Source organism: Manis pentadactyla, chromosome 10, assembly GCF_030020395.1.
Source record: "Manis pentadactyla isolate mManPen7 chromosome 10, mManPen7.hap1, whole genome shotgun sequence".
Lineage (NCBI taxonomy): Eukaryota > Metazoa > Chordata > Mammalia > Pholidota > Manidae > Manis > Manis pentadactyla.
In genome coordinates, this window is record NC_080028.1 from 3,267,826 (window position 1) to 3,295,611 (window position 27,786).

Here is a 27,786-nt window from a genome sequence, read left to right on the forward strand (position 1 = left end):
AGTCCAGGGAAGTGTGGTCGGGAGTAAAGCGCTTTAGCCTCCGGCATTTTGCTGTAAATGTGTAACCGGCCCCCGGCCGCCGCTGCGGTCCTCTTTGGGGGACGCGCGCCCCAGCCCCCTCCGTGGCACCTCCGCACCCGTCCTTCTCCCCCCTCGGGTCCAACCGGCTCGGCGACCGGGACGGCGGTCTCCGCGGCTCATTTCTGCCAGGTTGGGGTTGGGGGTCTTTGGGCTTGCCCGGACCCCCAAGGGCTGCGCCACCGCCCCACTGGAGGCGGCTGCCCGGGGCCCTCAGCCCCGCCTTTCCCGGCCCCACTGCCCCGGCCCCGCCCCCCGGGGAGTGGGCCCGGACCGCCCCCGCCCCGGTGGCGCTCCCGCGTCTCCATAGCGATCCTCCGGGCGCGCACCTCCGGGCCCGCTCCCCCCGGGGCGGAACAATACGCTGCCGGGCCGGGGGCGGGGCGGGGCCGGGCCGGGGGCGGGGAGAGCGCGGGCAGAGGGGCGCGGGCCGAGCGCACCGCCCAGGCAGCAGCCGGCGCCGGGGTCTGAGCGGCGCGGTGCGGCCCAGTCGGCTCCGGGAGCGCAGCCCCCGCCCTTCTCCGGGCCCGCCCCGCTTCCCACGCCGCCCGGCGGAGCCCGCGCGGGAGCCACCTGGAGCTGCCTGGAGCCGCCACCACTGCAGGTTGATGCGCGGCGCCCTCCCGGGACGCGCGGAGAAGCCATCTTGAAACCAACTTTGCAAACTTTACCAAAGTGCTCTCGAAGTGGAAGCTGCGGGGGAGACCGGGAGCGCGGCCCCCGGTGTCCCCGCCAGAGTCCCCGGGGAGGCAGGGCGCGGACCGCCCCGAGGGCCCGGCGCCAGGCCCGCGGGACCCGCCCCCCGGCCGCGCCGGGTGGATGCGGAGCCGCGCCGGGTGCATGGATTGTGCTCGGGCGCCCGGCTCGGGGCCATGGCGCCGCCGCCGCCGCCCGTGCTGCCCGCGCTCATGTTCCTGGCTGTGGCCGCCGCCCTACCCGCTCTGGGGCTGCGGGCGGCCGCCTGGGAGCTGCGCGTGCCCGGCGGGGCCCGCGCCTTCGCCCTGGGGCCCGGCTGGACATACGCGCTGGACACCGTGCGCACGCCTCGGGCGCTGCGGGAGCTGTTGGACGTGAGTCGCGACGGGCGGCTGGCCGGGCGGCGGCGCGGGCCCGGCGCGGGGCCCCCGGGCTGCGCGCGCCTGGGGGCGCGCCCGCTACCGCTGCAAGTCCACCTGGCAGCCCGTGGCTCCCTGACGGCGCTGGACCTCCGCCTGCGAGTTCGCGCGCAAGGCCCCGGTTGCGGCGCCCAACGCCGGGGCCCACGGGCCTTCGGAGCGAAGCTGCGCGCGCGGGCTGTGCTCACGGTGCCCGAGCCCGGCGCGGTCCTCTGCTTCCCGGCCCCCAGTGGCGGCGGCGGGGCCACTCTGCACTCAGCGCTCGTGGCCCTGACCACATTCCCCGTCTGCAGCTGCCCGCCGCGCCCCGGTCTCCGCTGCCCACTCCACTCCATCTGCCTGCCTCCGGGGGGCTCGGCCCGCCTGCGCCTGCTGTGCGCCCTGAGGCGCGCGGCCGGCGCCATCCGGGTGGAGCTGTTGCTGGAGGCGACAGAGGGGACGCCCTCCCCGTCGCTGTCGCAGTCGCCACCAAGCCTGCCGCAGGCGGGGGCGGCGCGGCGGGCTCGGCGGGGCGCTGGCGGCAGCACTAGCCCGCAGTTCCCGCTGCCCAGCTACCAGGTGTCGGTTCCCGAGAACGAGCCTGCGAGCACGGCGGTCATCGAGCTGCGCGCGCACGACCCCGACGAGGGCGAGGCGGGGCGCCTGAGCTACCAGATGGAGGCACTGTTCGACGAGCGTTCCAATGGCTACTTTCTCATCGACCCCGTCACGGGTGCGGTGAGCACGGCTTGCGCGCTGGACCGCGAGACGCAGGACACGCACGTGCTCAAGGTGAGCGCGGTGGACCACGGCTCGCCGCGGCGCTCGGCTGCCACCTACCTCACTGTCACAGTCAGTGACACCAATGACCACAGTCCTGTCTTCGAGCAGTCAGAGTACCGCGAGCGCGTGCGCGAGAACCTGGAGGTGGGCTATGAGGTGCTGACCATCCGAGCCACCGATGGCGACGCGCCTTCCAACGCCAACATGCGCTACCGTCTGCTGGAGGGCGCCGGTGGCGTCTTTGAGATCGACGCGCGCTCGGGCGTGGTGCACACACGTGCTGCTGTGGACCGAGAGGAGGCATCCGCCTACCAGCTGCTGGTGGAGGCCAATGACCAGGGCCGCAACCCGGGCCCGCTCAGCGCCACAGCCACCGTGCACATCGTGGTGGAGGACGAGAATGACAATTACCCCCAGTTCAGCGAGAAGCGCTATGTGGTCCAGGTGGCGGAGGACGTGGGGGTCAACACGCCTGTGCTGCGTGTGCAGGCCACAGATCGGGACCAGGGCCAGAACGCGGCCATACACTACAGCATCATCAGCGGGAACCTGAAGGGCCAGTTCTACCTGCACTCACTGAGCGGGAGCCTGGATGTGATCAACCCGCTGGACTTCGAGGCTATCCGGGAGTACACGCTGCGCATCAAGGCCCAGGATGGTGGCCGGCCGCCGCTCATCAATTCTTCAGGGCTGGTCTTGGTGCAGGTGCTGGATGTGAACGACAACGCCCCCATCTTCGTGAGCAGCCCCTTCCAGGCAGCTGTGCTGGAGAACGTGCCTCTGGGCCACTCAGTGTTGCACATTCAGGCGGTAGACGCAGATGCAGGTGAGAACGCACGTCTGCGCTACCGCCTGGTGGACACGGCTTTGACATCCGTGGGTGCAGGTGAGGCTGGGTCTCAGGACCCAGACTCGGCCACAGACTTCCCTTTCCAGATCCACAACAGCTCTGGCTGGATCACCGTGTGTGCGGAGCTGGACCGTGAGGAAGTGGAGCACTACAGCTTCGGGGTGGAGGCGGTGGACCATGGCTCACCGCCTATGAGCTCCTCTGCCAGCGTGTCCATCACGGTGCTGGATGTAAACGACAATGATCCCGTGTTTACGCAGCCCATGTATGAGCTGCGTTTGAACGAGGATGCGGCCGTGGGCAGCAGCGTGTTGACCCTGCGAGCCCGCGACCGGGATGCCAACAGTGTGATCACCTACCAGCTCACCGGCGGCAACACTCGGAACCGCTTCGCCCTCAGCAGCCAGAGCGGCGGCGGCCTTATCACCCTGGCGCTGCCTCTGGACTACAAGCAGGAGCGGCAGTATGTGCTGGCGGTGACGGCGTCCGACGGCACGCGCTCGCACACCGCACAGGTGTTCATCAACGTCACTGATGCCAACACCCACCGGCCGGTCTTTCAGAGCTCCCACTATACCGTGAGTGTCAGTGAGGACCGGCCCGTGGGCACCTCCATTGCTATCATCAGCGCTACTGACGAGGACACCGGTGAGAACGCCCGCATCACCTATGTGCTGGAGGATCCCGTGCCACAGTTCCGGATCGACCCTGACACCGGCACCATCTACACTATGACGGAGCTGGACTATGAGGACCAGGCTGCCTACACACTGGCCATCACGGCTCGGGACAACGGCATCCCTCAGAAGTCCGACACCACCTCCCTAGAGATTCTCATCCTCGATGCCAACGACAACACGCCCCGGTTCCTTCGGGATTTCTACCAGGGATCCGTCTTCGAAGATGCTCCGCCATCAACCAGCGTCCTCCAGGTTTCTGCCACTGATCGGGACTCCGGCCCCAATGGTCGCCTGCTGTACACATTCCAGGGTGGGGATGATGGTGACGGGGACTTCTACATTGAGCCCACATCCGGTGTGATCCGCACCCAGCGCCGGCTGGACCGGGAGAATGTGGCAGTGTACAACCTTCGGGCCCTGGCTGTGGACCGGGGGAGCCCAGCACCCCTTAGTGCGTCGGTGGAAATCCAGGTGACCATCCTGGACATTAATGACAACCCCCCAGTGTTTGAGAGGGATGAGCTGGAGCTCTTTGTGGAGGAGAATAGCCCGGTGGGATCTGTGGTGGCAAGAATTCAGGCCAACGACCCCGACGAAGGCCCCAACGCCCAGATCATGTACCAGATCGTGGAAGGCAATGTGCCTGAGGTCTTTCAGCTGGACCTGCTGAGCGGGGACCTGCGTGCCCTGGTTGAGCTGGACTTTGAGGTCCGGCGGGAGTACGTGCTTGTGGTGCAAGCCACGTCAGCCCCGCTAGTGAGCCGGGCCACAGTGCACGTCCGCCTCCTGGACCAGAACGACAACCCACCCGTGCTGCCTGACTTTCAGATCCTCTTCAACAACTATGTCACCAACAAGTCCAACAGCTTCCCCACCGGTGTGATTGGCCGTGTCCCGGCCCATGACCCCGACCTGTCCGACAGCCTCAACTACACCTTCCTGCAGGGCAATGAGCTCCGGCTGCTGCTGTTGGACCCCACCACGGGTGAGCTGCAGCTCAGCCGGGACCTGGACAACAACCGGCCTCTGGAGGCGCTCATGGAGGTGTCTGTGTCTGGTGAGTGGCCGCTGGGGCGCCTGCTGGGCCACCAGGATTGTCCCAGGGACCTGCCAGGGGCCCACCCGGCATGCTGGGGCACATTTGGGCAGGGCCCGGGCAACTCTGGGGATTTGTGGCTTCTGGTTGGATGGCTGGGTGCATGAGCTGGGGGCTGCTCCCCACCCAGGCCAAGGGAGTGGGAGGGCCTGGCACCACTGCCTTAGCGTTTGGCTGGGAGCGGGCCTGGCCTTCTGCACGTTCAAGACCAGGGCTTCCCAGAGCTTTCCTCAGTGGGCCATGGCTCCCGGGTTGTGCTTCTGAAACCTGGTCCCCGGGCTTCTCTGAGTCATCTGGTTTGCTTGGTGATGCTCTGCAGCTAGGCACAAGCCTGTCTGGAAAGATCAAAGGTCACTGCCCACCCATGTGCCAGTTAGGTCCTGGGAAGACCGTTGGGAGATGCCGGTGGGGCCCTGAGTCACCCTGCAGGACGGCTGGGGTTAGCTCCCTGGTGTCTCCTCTCTGTCTTCTCCAGATAATCACCGTTGGCGGATGTGTGCTCATCTGTGCAGGAGCTCTTTGAAAATCATAGCCTCGTTTGATGTTGGCTTACGCTCCTGGACATAGGCTTATAATTTGGGTGTTACTTAGAGGCCCGCCCAGGGTGGTGGTGGAGCCAGTGTGGGAACCCAGCAGACCCACTGTGGGGCTGGAGGTGAGCAGAGAGGAAGTCTCGGCTCAGCCAGCCAAATGGTTGGCAGTGATGAGTTGGTCCTCCATGCTGCTGACCCCTGTGTGCCAGGCAGGGCCTGCAGGGCCAGGGAGTGTGGGGATAGGTAGAAGGGAATTGGGAGACAGAAGAGAGAGAAGGGTTGGCTGGAGTGGGGAGCACCCCTAATAGCTCCTCAAGGGGACCTGTCTTTGGACATGATCAGCTGTGCAGACAGTTGACCTTAATTATGAGACCAGATTATTGCCAAGAAAGGCGCTGATCTGTGGGTTGAGTCCCTGTTTCAGATGAGTTGTTTAAACGGTAAGTTACTATGATCGAGTATCACGTGGGAGCCCTGGAAGAACCTAAAAGTTAATTTTCGGATTTGTTTAGTTTCCACAGTTGGCTGTAATTCCTGTACACTAGGGGCTGGGTGGCACACAGGTTCCAGTTCCAGTCGTTTGCGTGTGTGGTTTAGACCTCAAGGGTCCAGTTTGGCCGTGATGCGTACTCCAGGGCAGATTTTGGCAGCAGAGTCAACCTGCGGGGGATAGTTTAGGTTTTTGAAGTTGTGAATATGTGGAGGATGTGGAATAGGTCCCTAGGGAGAATTGTTAACCAGGCTTATGGATATATTGAGCAATGACACATTTAGAAAAAAAAAAACACCTCTCTCCTAAATTTGCATTTGCATTTTCTTTTTTTTCCCATGTACTGCTTTATCTGCTAGGTAAACAAAGGGGAGAAGCTAGCCTGTATAAAAACGCCTTGGCAACATCTAAGGGTTTTGATTTTGCAGGGGGCTCAGTGCTTTAGGGGAAGGAGTGCATGCTGGCACCAGGGATGCTTTGGGTCTGGAGCATCAGGAATGTGGGCCCCCCTGTCTGGGCCGGATAACAGGGTTTAGGATGGACTTTGTTCAAAGAGGTTAATTACTGACGGCTGTCTCACCTACCTGGTGGGCCCACCACCGGGCCCATGGTCAGAGGTGGGCCGGGGCCCCGTGCTATGTCGTTAATAACTGTCTCAGTGATCTGGTTCTCGGCTCTGGATCCCATGACATCACCCTGTCCTGCAAACCAGGTACTGGGGCCTCGTGTCAGTCACCTCAGATAACACATACTTTCACTGGGTTCTGACTGGTTGTCAGTTTTCTAAACTCTTATGTCTACATTGTTACTTATTTCTCTGGTAACTGGGAGGTGAGTGGCTGCCCATTTTGCAGATGAAGAAACTGAGGCCCAGAGGTATTAAGTAACTTTCTCAGGGCCGCACAGCCAGTGAGTTGGAGCATCAGGAGTCAAACCATGATCCAGACAGAACAAGCCCACCCTTCATATTCCTCTCTTCCCTGAGAGAAACTCTTGAATTTGTTGCTAAACTAAATTATTCCAGTGCCAGTTCCTTGTTCTGGCTTGAAGTTTGTACCTTGGGGTGTCCCACGACCCTCCAATTGTCCAGCCCTTAGACTTCTATTTAAATTACTATTTAAACAGCAAGGTACTGGGTGGAAACAAAACAAAATAAAAAGATCAGCCTTTGAATTAACCAGAGTCAGATTCTTAGGTTTTTTAAAGAAACAATGGGGAGAGCCATTGTTTTAGACTCCCGAGGCTGTTTCCAACGAAGTGTTATATTGGCTTTCCCAGATTTACAGCCATGCCCTAAAGCCCTTAATGCATTATTACCATCCTGGAGGTGCTGTGGGGAACAGCCCATGGCAGCCAAGCCAGGGAGGGGTGTGTGCCTCCAGCCAGGAACCCGCTTGGAAGTGCACCCAGAGCCTGCCTGAGGTGGACACGCTCAGGGGGAGGGCAGTTCCTTCTGCCTGGCCCTGGGCTTTAGCACGATCATTTCCACTGTGACCGTTGTTTAGATAGCCTACCAAGGACAACACACTATTTGAAAATTTTTTGAATTCTGAAATAGTCTCATTCAAATAGCTGCTGTTTTTTGGATGACATCCAGTGGTCCAAGATGCTCATTTTATATGCAGTGGTTTTTGAATGAGGTTTAAAGTTCTGTGGTAGGGACTTCATATTAGGAACATGCGTAAAAGCTGTGTTTGCATTTTTCAAAGCAGTGTGGTCACTAGCCCAATGAGGTTCACAAGCATTGAATACTTTCTGGGTCTTTCTAGATGTTTGCCTTTTAGTAACATTGACATTTTCGAATCAGCCTGAACATGTGTGTACCTGCGGGTTCAGAACCTGAAGCCATGCATTACAGAAAACAGCGTTTGGTAGAAAATGACCCGGCGTTTGTGGGCATTATGGACCTATGGATGTGGAGAGAGTAGCATTGGTGAGGTAAAAATGATTGGCCCATGAGTCATTCAGACATGTCAGAAAATACCAAAACTCCGTGAAATAAGATTGAGTAACCCTTTCGCTGTTTACTTTGGTGGGAAATACGTAGTGTGAAGTCGTCTAGGCTTGATAAAGTTGAAAAAAGTATTTGCTTAGTTAGATACAGGCTATCGGCCGGGCCTCTTAAATAGATGATTGCAAACAAGGAAATGAGGAGACGGCCGCTGTGCCAGGCCGCGTCTGGGTGTGTGGCTGCTCCGTGCTTTCCTGAACCCCACAGTGAGGAAGGGATCAGGCCCGCCCGAGCCACTTCAGTTGCTGGGCTCCATTCTCCAGGGGCTGCCCCGGAGGTGCTGGGTACTTGGGGCACACAGTTAACCATCTGAGGGCTTCGGCGACTCTGCAGGGAGTCCCTTGCTAAGTACTTCCAGGAACTGTGGCTCTGAAACACTTATTTACGGAGTGCCTCCCGTGTGTGAGGCCCTGGGGAGCCAGTGAGGCCCCGCCTCCCGGAAGTTTGCTGGGGACAGACCGCTGGCCTGGGGCAGGGAGGGGCAGCGGAGGGTGGGCCTGGGGCTGTGGCCCTGTGAGCGGGAAGCGTCGCCCTGGCAGGGGGCATGGGCGTGGAGGAATCCGCCTGCTGGGGAGGCTGGCTGCAGAGCATTTGTTTGGATGGCGGTTGGGGGAGGTTTTGGACTGAGAGCCAGGGTAGGAGGTACTTTGGGCCGTGGGCTGGAGGGCAGGGGGAGGTGCGGGAGGCTGGGCTTGGCGCCCTGCCTGGGGAGGCTGGGGGAGGCCAAGGCGTGTGGCCGGATGGGTCAGGGTTGCAGGGGTAGATGGTCAGATGTGGAGGCAGTGATGGTGTTGATCAGCCCACATGGCCCATGTGCCTGAGGCACCCCGGGCACCACCTGTCTGAGCACATTGCGGTCCCCCATGCGGCCTCCGCAAGTGGAGGGTGCCATCACGGCTTCTGTCGCAGCCAGGAACACACCAAGGACCCCTGTGAGTGGTGCCAGTGCTGAGATTTGAACCCGGGATGGTGGCTCCGGAGTCACGCTCTCTGAGGCTGTGCTTTCCAGAATAGCATGAAGATGAGGTGAAGGAGGTGTGTTCCCTGAGCCGGGGGCCCATGCAGGGGGTTTGACTCTGGGGGAGAGCAGACCAGTTTTGGACACCATGTGGCTGGGACATCTTTGACATCGCCATGAAGACCGTTGGGCGTGTAGGTCTGGGTGGGAGAGGCCGGCTGGGGTCATGGCCAGAGGCGGGCAGCATGGCCTGGGGTGACAGAGTCACGGTGGGGGTCAGTGACCTGCCTGCAGGAGTGTGAGGGCCTGGGCCAGGGCTTGGTATGGGCCCCAGCGGCTGTGGGGTGGCCTGTGTGAGAGCTGGAGCAGGAGGAGAACTGGAGGGAGAGGGAGGGTCCCAAAGCGTGTCTCCTGGCAGTGGGGGCCTGAGGACAGAGATGGGACTTGGGTTAGCAAAGGGGAGGTCCTTGGTGGCCTCCGTGACAGCCTGAGTTGTGGGGGGCTTCGGGGCCCCTCTGAGGAGTGAGGACAGGGTTGTGGGGGGTGAGTGGGGTCAGAGGGAAGGTGGGGTGGCCCCGGGGCCGTGGGAGCCCGCAGTGACCTGGGCTGAGTTGGGGCTGGGAGTCCTTGGCCAGTTAACACGCACAGCTCTCCCGCCTGTCCTGCACCTCCACCTGCCCGGGCAGGAGTTCACCCATTGTGGCCTGACACCCTTCCCGGGGCACTGGAGTGGGGGCTGAGCCTCAGAGCGCCTGCTGTGGCCAGGCTAAGTGTAGACAGGGTGCTGGGGACGGTGGCTTCTGCTTCTGTTTGACTCCGAGGACCTGTGAGGGAGGTGCAGGTGGGTTGGGGCAGATGGGCAGGGCCCGAAGGGCGCAGGTGACCTGGACTCATGGGGGCCAGGGTACCCCAAATCAGGTCTGGCTGCCTGGCGGCACGAGGCTCCATCTGGCCCCAGCTACCAACTAGGGTGACAGGAGGATGATGTTTTAAAATCCAGGAAAAGTCACAAGCACGTGAGCCCTCAGGAGGAGGGGTGGTCCTCAAGCGACATCAGGAAACGTCACTGGCCAAAAAGGTCACCCAAGTGGGTGACGCCAGATCTCCATTCAGACCCTGGTGTCCACTTTGGTCAGGGCTGGCGCACACACCTGCCCACGTTGACCCCCGAGGGCAGAAACCTGGTAGGGAAGCAGGTGGGTGGGACCCTGGGGGCCGTGCCCGGGGGTGTGTCATGTGGCACAGAGCCAGAGGCCTCCCTCCCTGCCAGCACTCGGGTGCAAACACATGTAGATCTGATCGTGTGGGGCATGTGGAAAATACTCCTAAGTTTGGCATGATTGTTTTCAGCTCACAGCCTTGGGGAAAATAGTTCTTTAGTTCTTCTTCTTGTCCTGTAACCTGAACACGTAGGTTCATGTGAAAGCTCTAGAATTAAGTTTCTGAATAATGTTGGGGGGTGGGGTAAGTAACCCCTTGCTCCCTGCATGTTTGTTTCAGAAGGGTGGCCTGAGGAGATGCGGGGTGGCCAGGGTGTCCCAGGCTGTAGCGGACAAAGGGAGGCAGCCCAGCCGCGTTCATGGGAGATGAGGGACCGCCCTCTGCTTTCCCCTGTGGGCCCAGGGCCTAGCACCCAGTGGGTGCTGGGCAAATATCGTGGATTATTTATGGGACCAGCCAGAGGAGCGTGGGCGGGAGGGTCCCCCTGCTAAGGCCATGGGCATCTCCTCTGCCTTCACTTGGGGGACCGGAGGCTGGTGCAGGGGACAGGACACCCCCAGCGGCCACTTCCTGCCCCTCCGTGTGTTGCTGGGCGGCTCGGCCCCTGGGGAAAGGAATAGGCGTTGTTAAAGGGAAGCTCCCAGGGCTGCGTTCTCACGCTTCTGCTTCAGGTGAGGACTTGTGGGCACCTTGGTGTCAGTTCCCCTTTCTGGGTGTGAACATTCCAAAGCTGGGAAAAGCCCCTCACCAGCGCTCTAATTGCTCTAGTGAGTGTCTGTTCTGCTGACGTGGATACAGGCCGTGGGTTCTTTCTTACACACACACATAGACACACAGACATACAGACATGTGCACACACACAGACATATATATACATATATACATAGACACACACACACACACACACACACAGTTTAACCAGCCACTCTGAAGGCAAATTGTATAGGACGACCTTTCCTTACAGCTGACAGCCCACTGTTGTAACTTTTCCTGGGGGTGGGTGCATGTCGGCCGGCGCATAGTGGGTCCCTCGGAGCTGGGGGCTTGTGCAGGGGCTTGAGAGGGCACGGAGGACAGGGGCTCCCCTTGGGGTGTCGTGCGAGCCCTAGCTCCTAGGGTTGGCCCGTGACAAGATGTCAGACAGGCGAAGTGTCTGGCCGGCCATCGACAGTAGCTGCCGCCCTGGGGTGTGGTCTGTATAGGTGAACTGCAGGTGAGCCCACACAGGTGTGCCTCCCTTCTTGTGGGAGAGATCTTCCTTTTCTAGGCACCAAACAGATCAGAGGCAACACACATCCCTGCTGTCGTGGCGCAGAAAGTGTCAAGGCTGGATGAGCTTGAATTATCCAGCCACGTCCTCACTGGCCACCACCCTGGTGCTGAGTTGCAGGCCCGGCGCACAGTAGCCCTGGAGTTCATGGGGTGTGTGCTCTCCTGGGGAGTTTGAGCTGCTGTTGGCCCCCTGAAGGTGGGACATGCTGTGCAGCAGGCCCCTGGTTCAGGGGTCTAGGCGATTGCCCCGCATTGCTGCAGCAGCGAGAGGGCTTCTTGGCCCAGTGGGGGACCCTCTGCCTTCCCAGGGCACTCCCAGCCTGAGCACGGAGCGGGCACGGGGGGCCAGCCTGGGAGGGCGGCTGTGTGGCATTCGTCCCCTCCGCCCTCGGTCCCTGCCTGGGAAGGTAGCTCCGAGGAGTGCGGCTGAGGCCTTGTTCACACAGCGCAGCAGACGCGGCCCCCTCGGGCCCGGGGGGCCCTGCCTTTTCTGCCCTTACCCCTGCCTTGTGAAGGTTGAGCTGCAGTGGTGGGCAGAGTCCTGGCTCCCCGCACACTGGCTGTCCCCGCGCCTCAGTTTCCCCACCGGCGTGGGCTAACACACGGTCTGCAGTGTGGTGAGGGCCGTACCAGGGATGCTGTGCTGGCAGGACGTGGTGGGCGATTCTGCTGGCCAGGGAGCCGCCTTCCCCCTCCTCTCCTTCCTTCCATCCTTCCCTCCCTCCCTCCTTGTCCTCCATCCATCAAGATTTTTCTTTATTTTAAGAGTCTGTTTTTCATTGCCAGTTCTCTTATCTTTCATCTTTTTAGGATTTTAAAAATATCTAATCTAAAGGATTCTTGGTTGAGGTAAACTAATAGCCTAGTTCAAATAAAGTCACGTGCTAAGTTGGCGTTCGGAGGTAAGAGCTCGCTCGCAGGGCCGTAAACCTCTGTCGTGAGCTGATTGCCGAAGCCCCGTTTTCACAGAGGGAAGTCGTTCAGCCGCACGTCAGAGACTGCCGCACACGGCCGTGTCCCAGCAGCGGTCCCTGCTGCGTGGCGATGCGCCTCCGGCATTGGAGAGGGCGTGAGGTTCCACTGGCGATGCAGCCTGCATTGCAGCCCCTCATGCTGATTGCTGACCCCGGTCAGGTCGGCCCTCTGGGCCTCAGTGTCCCCACTGAAACAGTGGGATGGGGTGGTCATCACCCAGGACCCCTTCTCCTGACTCTGACCCTGTACCATTCATTCTGAAGGTGGAGGATCAGAAACACACAAGTCCAGCCTGGGGGTCTGCATGTGACTTGGGAAACCTTTTTCTTGCCATGTACATTACAGGTGCAGAAGAAATTACTTCATTTAAAAGCTGTTCCAAAATATTTGCAGATCGTCTGTCTGATGAGGGATTAATATCCAGAGTATGTACAGAACTCCTAAAACTCAGCCACAGAGAAGCAAACGTCTGGGTTTATAAATGGACAAAGGACTTGAGTAGACATTTCTCCAAAGAGGATATACAAATGACCAAAAAGCTGGTGAAAAGCTGCTCAGCGTCACTAATTAGGGAAATACAAATCAGAAACACAGTGAGATAAAACAACACACTTTTAGGACGGCTGTTATAAAAACAAAACAAAGTAACAAGTGTGGGTGAGCGTGTGATCACAACAGTCAAAGGTGGGAACACCTGAAGCGTCTGTCAGTGTCTGCGTGGGTGCGAAAAAGGGGCGTGGAATTGCGAGGGGGTTTCATTCAGCCTTAAAAGGGAAGGAAATTCCGACACACTACAACACGGATGGATGGTGAGGACATTACGCTCAATGAACCAGACACAAACGGACAAATGCGTGGGATTATATGAGGTCCCTCGGGGGGTCAAATTCATAGAAAGTAGAAGGGTGGTCACCAGGGGCTGGGGGAGGGGGGCTAGGGGCTTTTGTTTAATGGGGACAGAGCTTCGGTTCTGGAGAGGATGACGGTCATGGCACAACTACGTAAGTGTGCTTAGTGCCACTGAAGTGCACTTTCAAAATGGTTCAAATGGAATTTTGGGGGGTATATTTTACCATAATAAAAAAAAGTCAACAAGACAAAACTGTTCCAGCCACTCAGGTGCTGGACACATGAGGTCAGGTGCCTCTACTGTGTGGCTTTACGTTTTCTCTGCCAGTGTGGAGCAGCCAGGCCCAGCTCCTTTAAGCTGCCCTTGGGTCACGGATCACGTCTGGGGCCCTCCTGTGTTGTCAACGTGTAAACAGCAAAGGGATAGATGCTTGGATACAAGTTTTGTGTCTGCTATAAAGTCTCTTTGCTGTTTAACTATGTATATTGGAAACTTCAAAGATGAACATAGCCTTGTTTTACAAGCCCTTTGGGGAAGGAACCCAGGGTGCCTGGGTGCCCCCAGTGCCCTGCCGCCCATCCCAGGAAGGAGAAGGCGCAGCTGGGGAGTCAGGCCAAGTCCTGGGGCCTCCACCTGATGCCACAGCTCCGGGGCAGGAGGCCAGTGGGGGTACAGGCCAGATGCCCCACTTGTGCCCGCCAGGGGCTCTGCCCTCCCCAGCCTGCCTGCCCCTGGCCCCTGGCCCCCGTCCCCAACCAAGTCCTGAGTGCATTTGGCCCATGTACCAATCCAGGCGATTTTATTGACATCTTGGCGCGTGTAAGCAGTTGGGCGCGATCTTTCTCATTTTTACTGAGGTGAAGTTCAGATGATGTAAATTCACCGTTGTAAAGTGCACAGCCTGGTGGCACCCCCCGGTTCACAGTGCTGTGCAGCCACCATCTCTCCCTCCACCGTCGTCACCTCGAGGGAACCCCACACCCACTCCAGGCACCATTTTCCCACCCCCCAACCTCTGGCAAGCGCCATTCTGCTCTCTGGCCCAATCAGAAGTGCCGTTCTGGAAGTTTCGTATCCACGGAGCTACGGGACATGTAGCCTGGGGGTCGCAGTGTTCTCCGGGGTCACCCGCATCGCAGATCCCTTCCTATACATACTGGTCCCCTCCCGAGCTAGCTACCTGGGGCGCCCCAGCAGAGCCCACCAGGGCTGCCGGGCCTGCCGGAGGGCGGGTGGTCTCCGTCCCGGGGCCACCACCAGAGCTGCCAGACTGCTCCACGGGGAGTGCCGGGGAAGGGCCGTCATTAGGGAACTTTGGGCATGTTCCTGCCAGTGGTTTTGCTTGGAGGACGCTGCCCACGGAGGTGAAGACGGACATCCTGAGAGTCATAAATGGGCACTCTCTCTGCCTCCTGACTTTATGGCTTCTGGGAGAGGAGGTGGCCCAAGGAAGAGGTTCTGGATTCTTCCATGACTCTGCACTGTTTTCAAGAGTCGCCAGTGCCACTTCCCTGAGAAAGGGCAGTGGACGTGGGGTCACCAGGGGAGGCCAGGGAGCTGGCCTACATGCAGGCCCAGCAGTGACTGTCACAGGCTGGGGGATCCTGTGGGCAGGGCCAGTGGGGAGAGACTTCTCGGGAGTCAGGAGTGAGCTGGTCTTGGCCAGTTACACGGGAGGGCGGGGGCGGCAGCTGAGCGGCAGTGAGTGGCACCTTAGGGGCTTGGAGCGGCGGCGAGACGGGTGAGTCCTCCCCGGGGGGCGCTGAGCAGGATTATCCCAGGCCTCGGATGCAGGGGTTGGCAAGGTGGCGCCTCCAGGGCTCTGCCAACGCCGTTGTCCCCCGAGGTCTGAGTGAGGCAGAGGTTCTGGCGGTGTCTTGCGATTGCTTTTGGCTGCCCTGTGCGGGGTCCCTGATGGCACGTCCTCTTGTTTCCCCCCAGAGGTTGTGCCAGGGCGTGCACAGAGAGGGTTTGAATGAACCCTGCCTGGCCTGGAAATGTGTAACAAAAGCTCCCTCTCTGCATACCTTCTGGAAGGTTCTGCCTCGCTTACAGATCTTGTAGGCTGCCTCCTGGGCTTCGGTTCAGGCCTCCTAGGAAGCCAAAGGAGTTGTTATTGGCTGGATGTTAGATTTCCTGAGAGTCTGGCTGATTCTGTGAGGACCAGTTCCTCTGTTAGCATCCCCAGGCTGTAACAAAATTCCACAGTCTGGGTGGCTTAAAATAACACAAATTTATTCTTTCACCATTCTGGTGTTCAGAAACCCGAAATCAAGGCATGGGCAGGATGGTGTTCCCTCTGAAGGTGTCGGGAAGGGCCCTTCCGCCTCTTCCAGTGTCTGGTGGCCCTGACATCAGGCGTCTGCCTGCCTTGTCTGGCTTCTCTCTCATGGGGACACCAGTCCTACTGCATTAAGGGCCCACCCTCCCCTGCGACCCCATCTAACTTAGGTCTTCATTCTGTCTGCAGAGCCTCTGTTTCCAAATCAGATCACGCCCACAGGTACTGGGGATCAGGGCTTCAGCAGTGTTTTCGAGACCCAGTCCCCCCGACAGCACCTGCCTTCACGTTCATGGCGCTCTCTTCCCCACGGGTCCAGTCCGCCCACCTGACCACCTGGAATGCAGCGCCGGTCTCCCGCGCTGGAATGCCACGGGGCCTGGGGACCCTGCTCCTGGGTCGCCTCGAACTCCTGTATGAGGCCCAATGTTGCGCTGGATAAGATTCCCCGCTGGCTGTGTTCACACAGGCCCCAGCTCCCCGAATCACTCAGGAAATCAGACCCACTCGTGGCTCTGATGTCCCCTGGGAAGGAGAGAGAGGTGCAGAACACGTGTGTAGTCACCAAGGTGGGCGCGTGGGGCACTCAGACATGATTTGGGACGGATGCACACCAGCGCTTGCCTTTTGCTCCTTAACAAATGCCAAGTGACACAGCTGTGGGAGTCGCCCTGTCAACTCAGCCCTCTCTTCTAAAGCATGGAAAATTCTCTCCTGTGTAATTTAAAATTCTCCCAAATCTTCAAAGAAGAGAGAATGGAAAATATTAAGGTTTATTGTTCTGAGCGATTTCCCTTGCATCTGGCACGTGGCCGCCAGCGGTCAGGGGTGTTTGTGTGTGTGTACAGGACAGGAAGTCCAGCAATGAGTTAGCATGTGTTTGTGTGGGCACCTCACTGGGGAACGAATGTGCCTGGGAGAGCAGGATTGGGGCAGGCGGTGCACACCAGACTGGGGTTCCACACCTGGGCGGCACCGCTTACTGCCAAACAGAAAAATGAGAGATGCTCGATGGAGTGTGCTTTGGGGGGAAACCAGCCTGGGATATCCCTGAAGGCAGGAAGCGGAGGGCCGCAGGGTCAGGACAGCTGCTCGAGTGCCTGGTTTGGCCTGGGAATCCATTGTGTTTGCAGTAAAAATTCTTTTTTCCTGCCTCTTGTTTGTGGTGCCCATCGGCCTGGCATTTTTTGGACCAGAAGCGACATGCAAGAGTGTTAAAACTGGGCCCAGCCCCTTCCCCTGCAGCCCGGGGAGCTGAGGCAGGGGCTGGGGAGGCAGTGTCCACCGCACGGTGACCGTCGGGCGAGGGCCTGCCCCAGCCAGGACACTCCGGGCTCTCCCTCGGAGTTGACGCCAGTGACCCTGCCCCTCCTTATAAGCCCTGCTCAAGTGACCAGGGTGCCCGTGGCTTCCCAGCCGTGACTCTAGTCTGAGGAGGGCTCTGTGGGTCCGCGGCAGGTGGATCTGGGAAGCAGGGGTGGGCCGGGTGGGGTTAGTGCCGCTGCTTCCTGTCACAGCCCTCGGGGTGGAGAGGACAGGAAGCACCAAGGAGCAGAGGGTGCTGGGTGGTGCGGGAGCTCCCCGGGCGGCGTCAGGGCGGGCAGCCGGCTGTTGGCGCGGGCCCCTGCTGTTGGCTTGTCCTACACAAGATGAGACTTGAGCACTCTTTGTTAGAGGTGCTGGCTTGCAGTGATCTCCGGGCCGGCTCCACGGATTGTTTTAGGAGGTAGGCTGCGGTTCTGCCAGCCGGTTACCCAGAGCAAGCCAGTTCAGCCGCCTGAATTTCTGATTCCTGTCTTGTTTACCATGTGTGTGTGTACAATTCACTGAACAGAAAAACCGCCAGCTTAGCCTTTCTGAAGTGGCCAGTTGGCATTTAGGAAATCTCACTGCTGTGCACACACCCTGTTTAGTTCCAGAACATTTTTCTTCTCCCCAGATTGTATACTTTTGCATTTATTTTATTGATATTTGAGAAGATATTGTCAGATCACAAGACTCACCAATGCCCGTGGGTGGAGGCTGGTCGCCTTTAGGGGAGTGGGCTCTGGTGGGCAGGGTTATGTGGTGCCCAGTGCCAGGAAGGGGGCGTGGGGGAGGCTGTGGCCAAGGATCAGGTACATCTGCCAGTCGGCGGGGGGGACCAAGCCTGGAACTTCTGCCGCAAGAGCTAGAAACAAAACCTTTGCGTCTTTGTCTGGCCACATCTGGGCCAGCAGGAGAGTCACCAGCTGGTCAGTTTGTCTGGGACGAGGAGCTCCAGGATGCAGGACTCGGTGCCAAGATGAGGAAAGTCCTGGGCAAAGCAGGCCGGGGTGTCACCCAGCCTGACGGTCTCTCTCTCTTGGTGCCCTGGACTCCATCTGAGCCCTAGGGCCTCATGACTCACGCTCTGGCCTGTGGCCCAGGGGGCCCTGTCCCCAGCCACCAGCCTGGCCCACTGTACCCACGGCTTGCCCTCGGTCAGGTGTGTCTTCTAGAGTTCGCTTTGTCAGCTCCCCCGCCACACCCTGCCCCAAGTGCTGCCCACCTGGTAACCCGCCTGCCTCCAGACTTATCCAGAGTACAGCTCCGTCCCCTCTTCCCCACCTCCTGCCCCTCTACCTGGATTGAGCAGGGCCTGAGGCTTTATTGAGCCCCTGCACCTTGGTCCTAAATGGAATTCTGCCCCCCACGTCCCACCCCCTGTCCAGCGTCCCAGAGCCTCAGCCATGGCTCTGACGCATCTGCTCCTGGACACTTGGCCTGACTGCGGTGGTGTGTCCCAGCACCACGGCTGCCACTCAGAATGTCCCTGGCCAAGAGCTCTGCCTGCGTCACCCAGGACCCCTTCCTCGGGGCACTTGTTCACGGGACAGGTGGCAGGATGGCAGGACGGTCACTGTGTCTGCCCCTGCCTCCGCCAGGGCCTTCCAGACAGCCCGTGTGCCCCACTGCTCACTCAGTGGGTGTCAGCCCCACTCCCCCCACTCCTGCCCAGTCCTAATCGCCTTCGTGTCAAGGCCCCGTTCTGCCCGCAGCCCTGGTCTAAGCCAGCTGTCCTTCCTGTGGACTCTGGGCACCCGTCGGCGGGAGTCGGGGGGCCTGTGCTTAGCGGAGCCGGGTGAGGCCAGCCTGGGTGAGCGGCGTCCAGAGAGGGAGGCTTACCACTTCACATGGGAAAATCTAACTCTCCAAGGTGTTCTCCAAACTCTCCCGCTTTTACAACACTATTAACCAGAGGAGCCAGTCAGCATTCATTCGGAGAAACAAGCTTAGCTTGTTATTTCAGCACAAAGGAATTGGATGCTGGGGGCACGGGTGCCAGCCCCTGCCTCTCTCGCCGCAGCCTCTGCCTCTGCACTGAAGTGACAGGTGCTGTTGCCCCCTCTGGGCTCTTCTGCGCTACCCAGGGTGGGGCTAAGTCAGCAGAGCTCTCCACAGAAAACTACAGATATGAAAATGAATCCATTTTAACTTGCTGCCCTGTGTGGGGGAGGTGGCCGGGGAAGGGGTCCTGCCGGGCTTCACAGGAAAGCGTTGGCCTCTGAGGAGATGCGCAGCCAAGACCACAGCGTAGAGGTGCCCGTGTGGGCCCCCTGCCTCATTGGGTTGAGTGTGTGACAGTGACCCCAAGTTCTGAAGGTAACACGGACTTGGGGTTGGAGTTTGGAGTGGACACCAGGCGGCCCAGGGCAGTCGGGGGTACTTGCCGCCAGGCCCGGGGGCCGGAGGGCTGGCGGGCTGGCGGGCACAGGCAGGCATGCCCAGGGGCTCCGGGCCTTCCTGCAGTGACTTGCCCTTGCTGAGGCATGGGGGTGACTCAGAGAGGCGGCCTGGGCTGCAGCTCGTTCCGTGCTCAGCCGAGCCATGAGCGGAAGGCGCAGCCTTATCCTAGAGGTCTTGCCGCTCTTGACATTGGGAGGGGGACGGTAGTGTCACTTACATCTGGGGACATGAAAGGGAGCAGCAGGGAGAGTGACCGAGGGCTCTGCCTTCCCCTGGGGACCTGGTGGGACAGATCGGGTGTGGTGCCCTTAGGCCGCGTCCCCCCAGCCAGAGGGGCCCCAGGGATCAGAATATGAAGCCGACCTCAGTTCTCGCCTCCCCAGATGGGACAGCAGGGGACTGCTTAAACGTCAGGCTCCTGTGTCACTTGGGTCAGCAGTTCAGGTGTGGCTTAAATAGCGCAGCAGGACTTTGACTGTGCTGGGCCACCTTCTTTTTGTGTAGCTGTCGGACCTCTTGTTGTGGACATGGTGTGGGCTGACCTTACGCACTTCCCTCCGTGGGCCCTGTTTGTGAGTGTGGATTTTTATCTCCTTGCAGACTTACAGACTGTTTGCTAAAAGTGATCACGGAACTTTCCCTCATACCTGATACACAGGGGAAGGAAAATGAGCAGATAGATGCTGCCGTCCCCCGAGGGCGCCCTCCTGGCAGCCTGGGGCCATCAGGCTCAGGGCTGGGATGCAGGCAGGGCTTGGGCCTGCTTGGACCTCAGGACGGAAATGACTCGTCCTTCCCTGGAGGCAACAGGAAGCCAAGCGTGTTGTGGCAGAACTGGACTAGCTGATGCTGGGAGGGAGATGAGAGGAGGCCGTCACCGCACAGTTATGTGGCCCCGGCAAGTGGACACTCTTATTCAGCACCCGGGCTGAGTAGTGAGAAGAGGCGGGTAACTGTCTCACTGTCAGGAGACTGGCAGTGCCCAGGGCTCAGGGCGGATGCTTGGTGCCCTTGCCACTGGGAGAGGGGGCTCATCCTGGTGCTGCCCGCATCTGGGAAGTGTGCTCGCTGGCCTCCTGACCCTCTGCCCACCTGCTTTCTCTGCTCCCCCTGCTGTCTGCCCTCAGTGTCACCCCCGGGTACCCTGTTAGGCCTTGGGGGCCCCAGCGGATCGTGGCACTGGGGGGTGTCACCCTTGCTGCCCTGAGTGTCTCTGGTCTGGGATCTCACGGCTCTCTGTGCTGCAGCGGCCCGACCGGAGGTGAAGGCAGGGCCAGTGTTTTTGAATGAATGAATGAGCACATGCCAAAGAAAGGTAGTATAGTTAATACCGTGTTATAAAATAGTGCCTAAGAAAGGTCGATTCCGTGCCGTGCTGTGCCTGGGACAGCCAGGACACTGGGACAAGTGATGTCCCAGGTGGGAGTTGAGGGCCTTGTGTGTGTGTGTGGTGGGGGGCGGGCCTGGGGCTGTGCTGTGCTGACCCGCTGTGTGGCCTGGCAGAGCCAGGGAGGGGCCTGGGGGAGGCTCCTCTGCGGTGCCGTCTTCGGGGGCACTCGGCTGTACTCATGGCCATGTTTTTCCTCTGAGTTGATTATATTTCTGTCCCTTCTTCAGTGCCTGGGGAAAAACAAAACCAGGAAAGCGGCTGAGCAGACGTGCCGTGGAGAAGGCTGGCGCTGTGTATTTCAGTTTTTCAGAATCAAAATATTTTTGGTTTGTTCACAAAGATAAGCATGCTTGCTCGGGAAAATTCTGCCAATACAAAAAAGCATAATGCAGAAGGCAGGAAATCACCCCAAATCCCAAGCCCAGAGACGCCCCTGTTAACCTTTGGTCTGAGTCGTGGTTTTTCTGCAGCTGCTCTTCGGGACTCCCTGCGCGGCCGTGGGTTTGCCGGGAGGGCGGCTTTCCTGGTTCCGAGAAGCCCGTCCCGTCTCCCGGCGTGGGCAGCGTGCCTGCCTGCGGGTTGTCATGGCGATGGGCTCTCCCCCAGCTTTCTGCAGGCACCCCTGGGGCCCCTACAGTGAAGAGCTGGCCCTTTGTCTGGGGACAATGGGGTCTTGAAGGGCTGTTTGTGTGTCCAGCTCACTTTAATTACCTTCAAGGGGAAGGAAGGGGGAGCCGCCGTCTCCTTTGGATGGCCCGGCAGCCGAAGAGTTCGTGTCCTTTGGTGCTTACGCTCGGATCCCTTGCTTTAAAACGATCGTTAATTTATTTCACAGCAGAGGATCTTAGCTTTTATGACTGCACCTTAATGGGCCAGAGATAGACTCGGAGGGTAGCCGCCCAACGGCCCATCCTTGTCTGCTGGGCGCTGAGGGGTCAGGGCTAGCCCGGCTCTCTGGGAGAGCCAGGACTCTGGGCACGTCTTCATCTTCTGTCGCCAGCCTGGAAAGGACGTGCTCCCTCCCCATGCATGCCTCTGTCCCCGTGGCCAGAAGCACTGGGCTCCCTCTCCATCTGTGAGCTGAACACAGAGTGGCCTTGCCGAGGAGGTGTGACCCCCTGCCCCTTGAGTGGCGCACCGGGGACAGATGGAGGAGGGGAGAGCAATGGGTCCCTCCTGCCTCTTTGGATGGGCCACATACTCAGCCGGGTCACAGGGACAAGCCCCTGCCTCGGGGTACCACTGGCCTCCACCTCCATCCCCTCATCAGCCCCCAAGAGTCCCCTCTTGGGCGTCCCGTGGCCAGGCTCCCCCAGGAACCCCAGACTCTCTCCTCTGTCTCACTCCCACTTGCCACCTGTCGGCCCAGGAGGCCTTCTTCCCCTGGCGCTGCTGACATTGGAAGCCTGTTCTGCTCTGTGGGGGGTTGTCCTGGTCCTGTAGGACGCTGAGCAGCCTCCCCCAGCCTCCCCCACTGGCATGCCCCGGGTGACGGCCAAAAAATAGCTGCAGACGTGGACACATAGCCCCACATTGAGACAATCGCTCTGGAGCTGGGCAGTGGCTCCCGAGGGTCAGCCTGGTCTGTCAGCTTGACCTCTGACTCCCCAATGCCTGGCACAGCCCCTCGCGCCGGGAGGTCCCCTGGGAACCTTCAGGGGTCGCAGTGTGTGTGGTGAGGTAGGTCATCTCGGGCCTGGGTCCCTTCAAACAGTGCAGAGAGATGAATGCAACCAGAGGTAGGTGCTCCAGAGAAGGGGAGGTTGGTTGTGTGATTGGGGTGCCCATCACCCTCTCTTCACCCCAGTCTCCTCTTTGGTAAAGGGATGTGATGAGTGCCGCTGGGCAGATGTTATGGGTGTGTGTGTCACTGGAACCCCTGCTGCAGGTCCCACCCTCTGTCCCCTGTAACCCTTCCCGAGGTGTCTGAGAGCTGGGTCACTAGAGGGACTGAGCCCCAGGGCTGAGCTGCCCTGTGGGGCATCTGCCTCCTGACCCCCGGCCCCTGGCCCTGAGCAGGCCCTGGGGACACTGACGACAACCGGTAATCAAGGGACACCAGGGACAGGACACCGTGAACCATCTTGCATTATGATGGCACCTTTAAGATGGAGCAGAGGACGGCTGGGTGCCCCGTGTCCTGCCTGGACACAGCCGTGGGGGCAGGAAGGACGGGACGCAAGGGAAGTGGCCAGTGTGCCCCTGCGCTGGCCTGGACGTGGTGCTTGTCCCTCCTAGTGGCCGGCAGTCAGGGGAGGCAGGCCTGCGCTCGGCTGTCCCCGTGCCCTGTCCCATGCTCAGCAGCCCCTCAGCCCCTCTAGGTGCCCCCTCTCACCAGGGTTTCCCAGGCCCCGGGGAACATGCACATGTCATTTAACTTACTTGTTCCTAGAAGCTTGACATTTCTACATTCAGCCAAACCGAGGTCCTTGGAGGGGAGCTCCTGGCATAGGGGCCAGTGGGAGATACAGGAGCATGGGAGCTGTGGGGTCAGGGGTCATTGCCAAGGCAGCCAGAGAGAGGCAGGCCCCGGGGCAGGTGCCAGGGACCCTCGGAATTTGACAAGTAAGTGAAGTCCCTCCAGGCGGAGAGGGGCCTGCAGTGTGACAAAGGGCTTATCCAGGAGGGCCCAGCCGGGGTGGGTGGCCAAGCAGATGACAAGGTGACAGAAAGCAGAACCCGTTAGTCTGAATCCAGATAGGTGCCCGGTGCCCAGCAGGGACATGGGCCAGGCACACCTGCCTGCCCTCCAGAAGTTTCTGGCCTGGGTCCCAGTCAGCTGGCTCTGGAGCCGGAGCTGAGGAGGCCAGGGCAGGTGACAGAGGGGTGGGTGGGGGTGGGTGGGGCCCGGGGGGGGCCCTGCACAGGGGCCAGGGAGCCTCATGGGGTCAGGCTGGCTGGGGAGTGTGTGTGGGCAGAGCTCCCTTCCCGGGAGCGATAGAGGGTGGGCCGCCAGGACTGGGGATTCCTGGCGGCAGAGACATGGAGGAAGTAAGCAGGTGGCCAGGTGGGAGGCAGCCTCGGGCCCCAGGGGTAAGGAGGTGCTGCTTAGTCGAGGATCCCAGGATGGCCCTTGTCCTGGCGCTGAGAGGCTGTCCCCCCCGGGGCCCACCTGGCACAGGCTGTGTGGGGTGCTGGCTACTGACCAGGCAGACCCAGGTGGGATTCAAGGGAGGTGCACGCGGATGGCTCCAGGCACTTACCGCAGCCCCATGAGGGCGTCCACCCTCGCGGGGCTGAGGCTCAAAAGGATGCCAAGCTGAGCCCTGCCGGGGCTCTTGGCCTACAAATGGGGAACCCACAGACTGGGGATAGGTGGACGGAGGTGGATGCGTCCATTTCCGCTTTGGGTCAGCCAGGGCATCTTTCTTGAGCACCTACTATGAGACGGGCTGTGTTAGGTTTTGGGGAACAAAGCAGGCAGCATACCCCTCATGACACCTCCATTGCGGTGGGGACCCCACAGTACTGAACAGGGGCTCCCAGCACTTGGGGCAGGGTGGGACACTGGGGGTGCAGCCAGTCTGCTTTGGAGCAGGGAGGGCCCAGCCACAGCCTCTGAGACCTGAGTGGTGGGCCAGGAGGGGGAGGAAGTCAGGGAGAGGTCAGCTGGGCTGAGGGTCTGGACACCGCCCCGTGAGGGGGTTGGGGGAGAAGCCCCTGGGCGGTGTCTCACTGCCACTGCAGGCCCATCAGGAGCCCTGGGGCCCAGCCTGGCCCGACGCAGGGCCCTGAAGGAGGCTGGTGAATGAGAGGCGTGGGTGGCGGCTGGATCAGCCCCATGTGCAGTGTTGGGTGGGCTGCTTGCTGCACAGGGACCCCCCCCCGGCCACCTTGAAGTGCACATCTGCCCACTGAAGGGGAGCTGGTGACTGTGGCCTTGATGTATGCCTAGTGGGTCCACAGTCTGTCCTCAGAGTGGGGATCCTGGGGTCTGCATGAGTTACCCCAAGTGTGGGGCCTTCTGAGGTACCTGGTTGCTGCCCTGACAGGCTCCATCGGCATCTGTCACCACGTTTGGAGAGAAGTGCTTCCTGTGTGTGCACAGTGCATCCTAACAATGCAGACGACTGATGGCAGGGAAGCCCCCACCCCGGCCTCTGTTCCCAGTTCCTGGGCATCTTTCCAGAGGGACCTCAGGGTCTATCTGCACGTGGATGGGGCACAGAGATCTGAAAGTCAGAACGCAGCTCCTGACTATAGCTGTCTGTACCTTGTCACTTGTCTCAGCCACTGTGCTCCACGGGGAGCTGTGGGCCTCAAAGACTGTGCACAGACTTAAATGTTGGATGTTCTAATGTTCTAGAAACTCACTCTGGAGTGGTCTTGGAAATGGTGAAAATTCCAGGTGAGACACTTACCTGGCCCTGCTGGGACTTGGGTGGGAGCTGAGGGGACAGAAGGGGCACCTGGGGTGGGCCCTGCCTAGCTAGACCCTTGGTGGTCTCTGATTTCGAAGGGCGCTGGTCTGAGGACAGAGTGAGGGTTTACATTGGGGCCTGGAAACCGAAGGCTGCGGTGCCAGGTGAGGAAGGCCTGCTCATAGCGCCAGGCTCAGAGGTGCTGCCTGGGCACTGAGCTCTGTGCTGCCTAGATGCTTTCAGAATTGGCAGCCAGCAGTGCCTTTGTAGGGGAAAGGGAAGGATGGGTCAAAGAGACTTATTTTATACTTCAAACATCTTTAAGAACTTATTAATCATTAAGGTAAAACAACTTTGTAAAGACTCAATCAGAAATGCATAAAATAGAAAATCAACACTTTGTATTACCCTTTCAGGTTTTTGTAAACGTACAGTATTTCTTCATTTCCCCGTCCACCCCCAGGGGCTCCTTGTTTTTTAAAAAATGCATCATGCAGATTTGCCCATTCTAGCACGTGAGGGTGTGTCTTGCTCTTTTTAGTCACAGCCACATTTGTGTGGATGTTAATGTGATGTATTCAGCCAATTCTCTTACTGTGTATTTGTTTACGAGTTTTCTTTTTTTCATAGATTATTGCAGTGAACATTGATGTGTGTGTTTAACTTTGAGGTTTTTCTGAATGATAAATTCCTAGGTGTGAGATTATTAGTGCCAAAGATACTGATAACCTTAGTCAAATTGCCTATGGAAAGTTTGTACTTACTTAGACTAGAATGAGCAGTGTAAGAAAATACTCCGTAATTGCATCATCATTGGAAAGATCAGGTTTTTTTCATCTTTCCTAATCCTGTAAGTAAGACTAAATGTCTTCCTTTTTTGACTTGCATGTGAAGTTTCTTTAGGGAAAGTGAACAGTTTTTTAAATCTGGTTATCAATCAGTCCTATTTCTTCTGTGAATTGCCAATCTACTTTTTCAGGCAGATTGCTTATTTTTTTATTTACATGTACTTTTTGTACATTTATAATATATCTGTAAATAAATGTGTAAATGCATATTGATTTATATTTGCTCTTTACTTATGATGTATCTATGCATTTTTTAACTCAGTGGTGTAACTCTTAAATATTTTTGTGGTGGAAACTCAGTTGTTTTCATTTATGGCTTCTGTGTGCCTGGGACAATGTGCTCAACTTTTTTGAGCCCCAGTTTCTATTCTTTAATATAGGGACAGTTTGCCCATCTCATGGGGTTGTTTGAGGGTTAAACAAAGGTATGAGGTCCAGTGATCAGCACCTTGCCTAGCCTCTACCCCTTGGCTGCTGTTTGCTGGGAACTGACCACGGCTGGTTAAATTCATTGTCCCCTGGTTCTCTCTGGCTGTGACCACTGCTGGCCCCACCACGTGAAGTGATGGGGGGAAGGGAGCCTCAGGCTGACTCCCCATCCAGACAGCCATTAAGGAAGCCGACCCAAGGAGAGCCACTGCGCCCTCTGTGTCCTCCCAGCTGCCGGGTAGAGTCTTTGGAAGCAGATGTGGCATCTTCTAGCACAGGCTGCAGCTGGCCTCCTTGCTGGAGTGCGACAGCAGAAAGCCTCTAGTAGTGGCTTGAACACTGCTGGTTGGATTCCTGGGTGCAGGGCTCCATTTCCAGGGGTGCAGGCTCAGAGCCCACTAGATCCCTAGGTCCTGTCCCTCTGAGGGCCAGAAGCCCCTGTGCTATTGCTCGCTGAGGCCCTTACATCTAAAGCCACTTGTGTCACCGGGGAAGAGCCCCTCTGGTAACAGAGTGTCCGGATGGGTGGGGATGGAGGTGGGGGAGGTCCCAGAGTTGCCTCTGGAGTGGCTGTGTCTGGGTAGAGTCCGTGCTGACCAAGGGCCCTGGGCTGTAGTTCCAAGGCAGCTGGGGAAGGCGTCCACCGCAGGGGCCTGTGCGGCTCACTCTCCAAGGGGAGTGTGTTACGGTCGGCCCTCCTTGTACGGCCTCCCGTGGAGTGTGCATCCTTTAGAACAGCTTGTCCCTGATTTGGGCCCGAGTTGTTTGATGTTTACAGTTAAGGGGAAGAAGTTAGAGGCAGGAGAATGTGGACACGTGTTCATGGGGTTTGGATGTCACTTACCTGGTGACCTTGGGTGTGTCGTGATAAACCAGCCCTGGTTCCTATTTCACAGGTGCTTTCAAAGCACTTAGCAAAGTGTGACCATGCTGCCAGGGCTCCGGGAGAGCTGGCCTGGTCATGAGTGATGTCAGGGGCTGATTTCCCAGTAAAATGCACTGTTTTCTGCAGAGTGATTTTTCTGAGTAGCTGATAAAAAATACAGTGAACGTACCCTGCTCCTCAGGATTGAGGTGAATTATGGAGACCCCTGACCTCACATGACCTTACGGGTTACTTCCTAGAATAATGAAGAGCATGTGATCTGTCCTTATTTTCACTTAAGTGAAAGAAGCTCATGACTATTCCAGAATTTAAAATCTGATTTACAAATACTGAGGAATTCTTTTGGGGGAGTCACCCTCTGAGTTAACGAGGTGTGTTCAGTTATGGCTCACTGGAGGTGTCCATATGTCGAAGAGTGGTATTTGATTTTTAAAATGACATTTTAGTTCTGCTGTTGTCGGGGGGGAGGGGGTCTTAAAACTGTGTCGGTAATAAGTATGTGTAATGTGAACAGACCGATTTTCTGCTCCTACCACCGGCCAGCCCTGGGTGCACACAGGGCCACCCCGGCTATGTGACACATGGTGGTCATTCTGGGCTTCGTGGACGCCTCTCTGTGGAGCGCGGAGTTGGAGGCTCTGCTCCAGGGCCCATTTCCATGCGGTCCCCCCAGGCTCGGGGAAACGTCGCTGAGTTTCATTCTGCGCCTGAAAGCTCAACAAGTCGCCCGGAATATAGGCCGTATAATGGTTATAAAGTGCATTTCAGGGAAAGGGACACGGGGCGAAGGGCCCCAGAGTCTTTGTTGTAAATCGCCCCACCTGTCAAAAAGCCCAGGTGTGGGCCCGGCGGGCCTGTGTGCCTTTGACAAGTTACGGCGTTCTTTACGCCCCTTTGGAAGCCGAGCCCGCGTCATTTGCCAGTGGCCTTTGTGCCGAGCCCCATTCAGCCCGCCCGTGCTCTGAATGGGCGCCGCGCTGCTGTCATTGTCC

The 27,786-nt window shown here is 58.7% G+C and overlaps 1 protein-coding gene across 3 annotated transcripts in view; it reads left to right on the forward strand.

Moving 5' to 3' along the window:
* Positions 1-473: 473 nt before the first annotated feature.
* The window catches only part of CELSR1 (cadherin EGF LAG seven-pass G-type receptor 1), a 126,710-nt gene continuing 99,397 nt past the window's right edge, over positions 474-27,786 (forward strand). For all 3 annotated transcript variants that reach the window (XM_036906600.2, XM_036906601.2, XM_036906602.2), the window contains exon 1: positions 474-4,542. In XM_036906600.2, the coding sequence (XP_036762495.2) occupies positions 951-4,542 (3,592 nt within the window). In that variant the 5' untranslated portion in view covers positions 474-950. The remainder of the gene's footprint in view (positions 4,543-27,786) is intronic.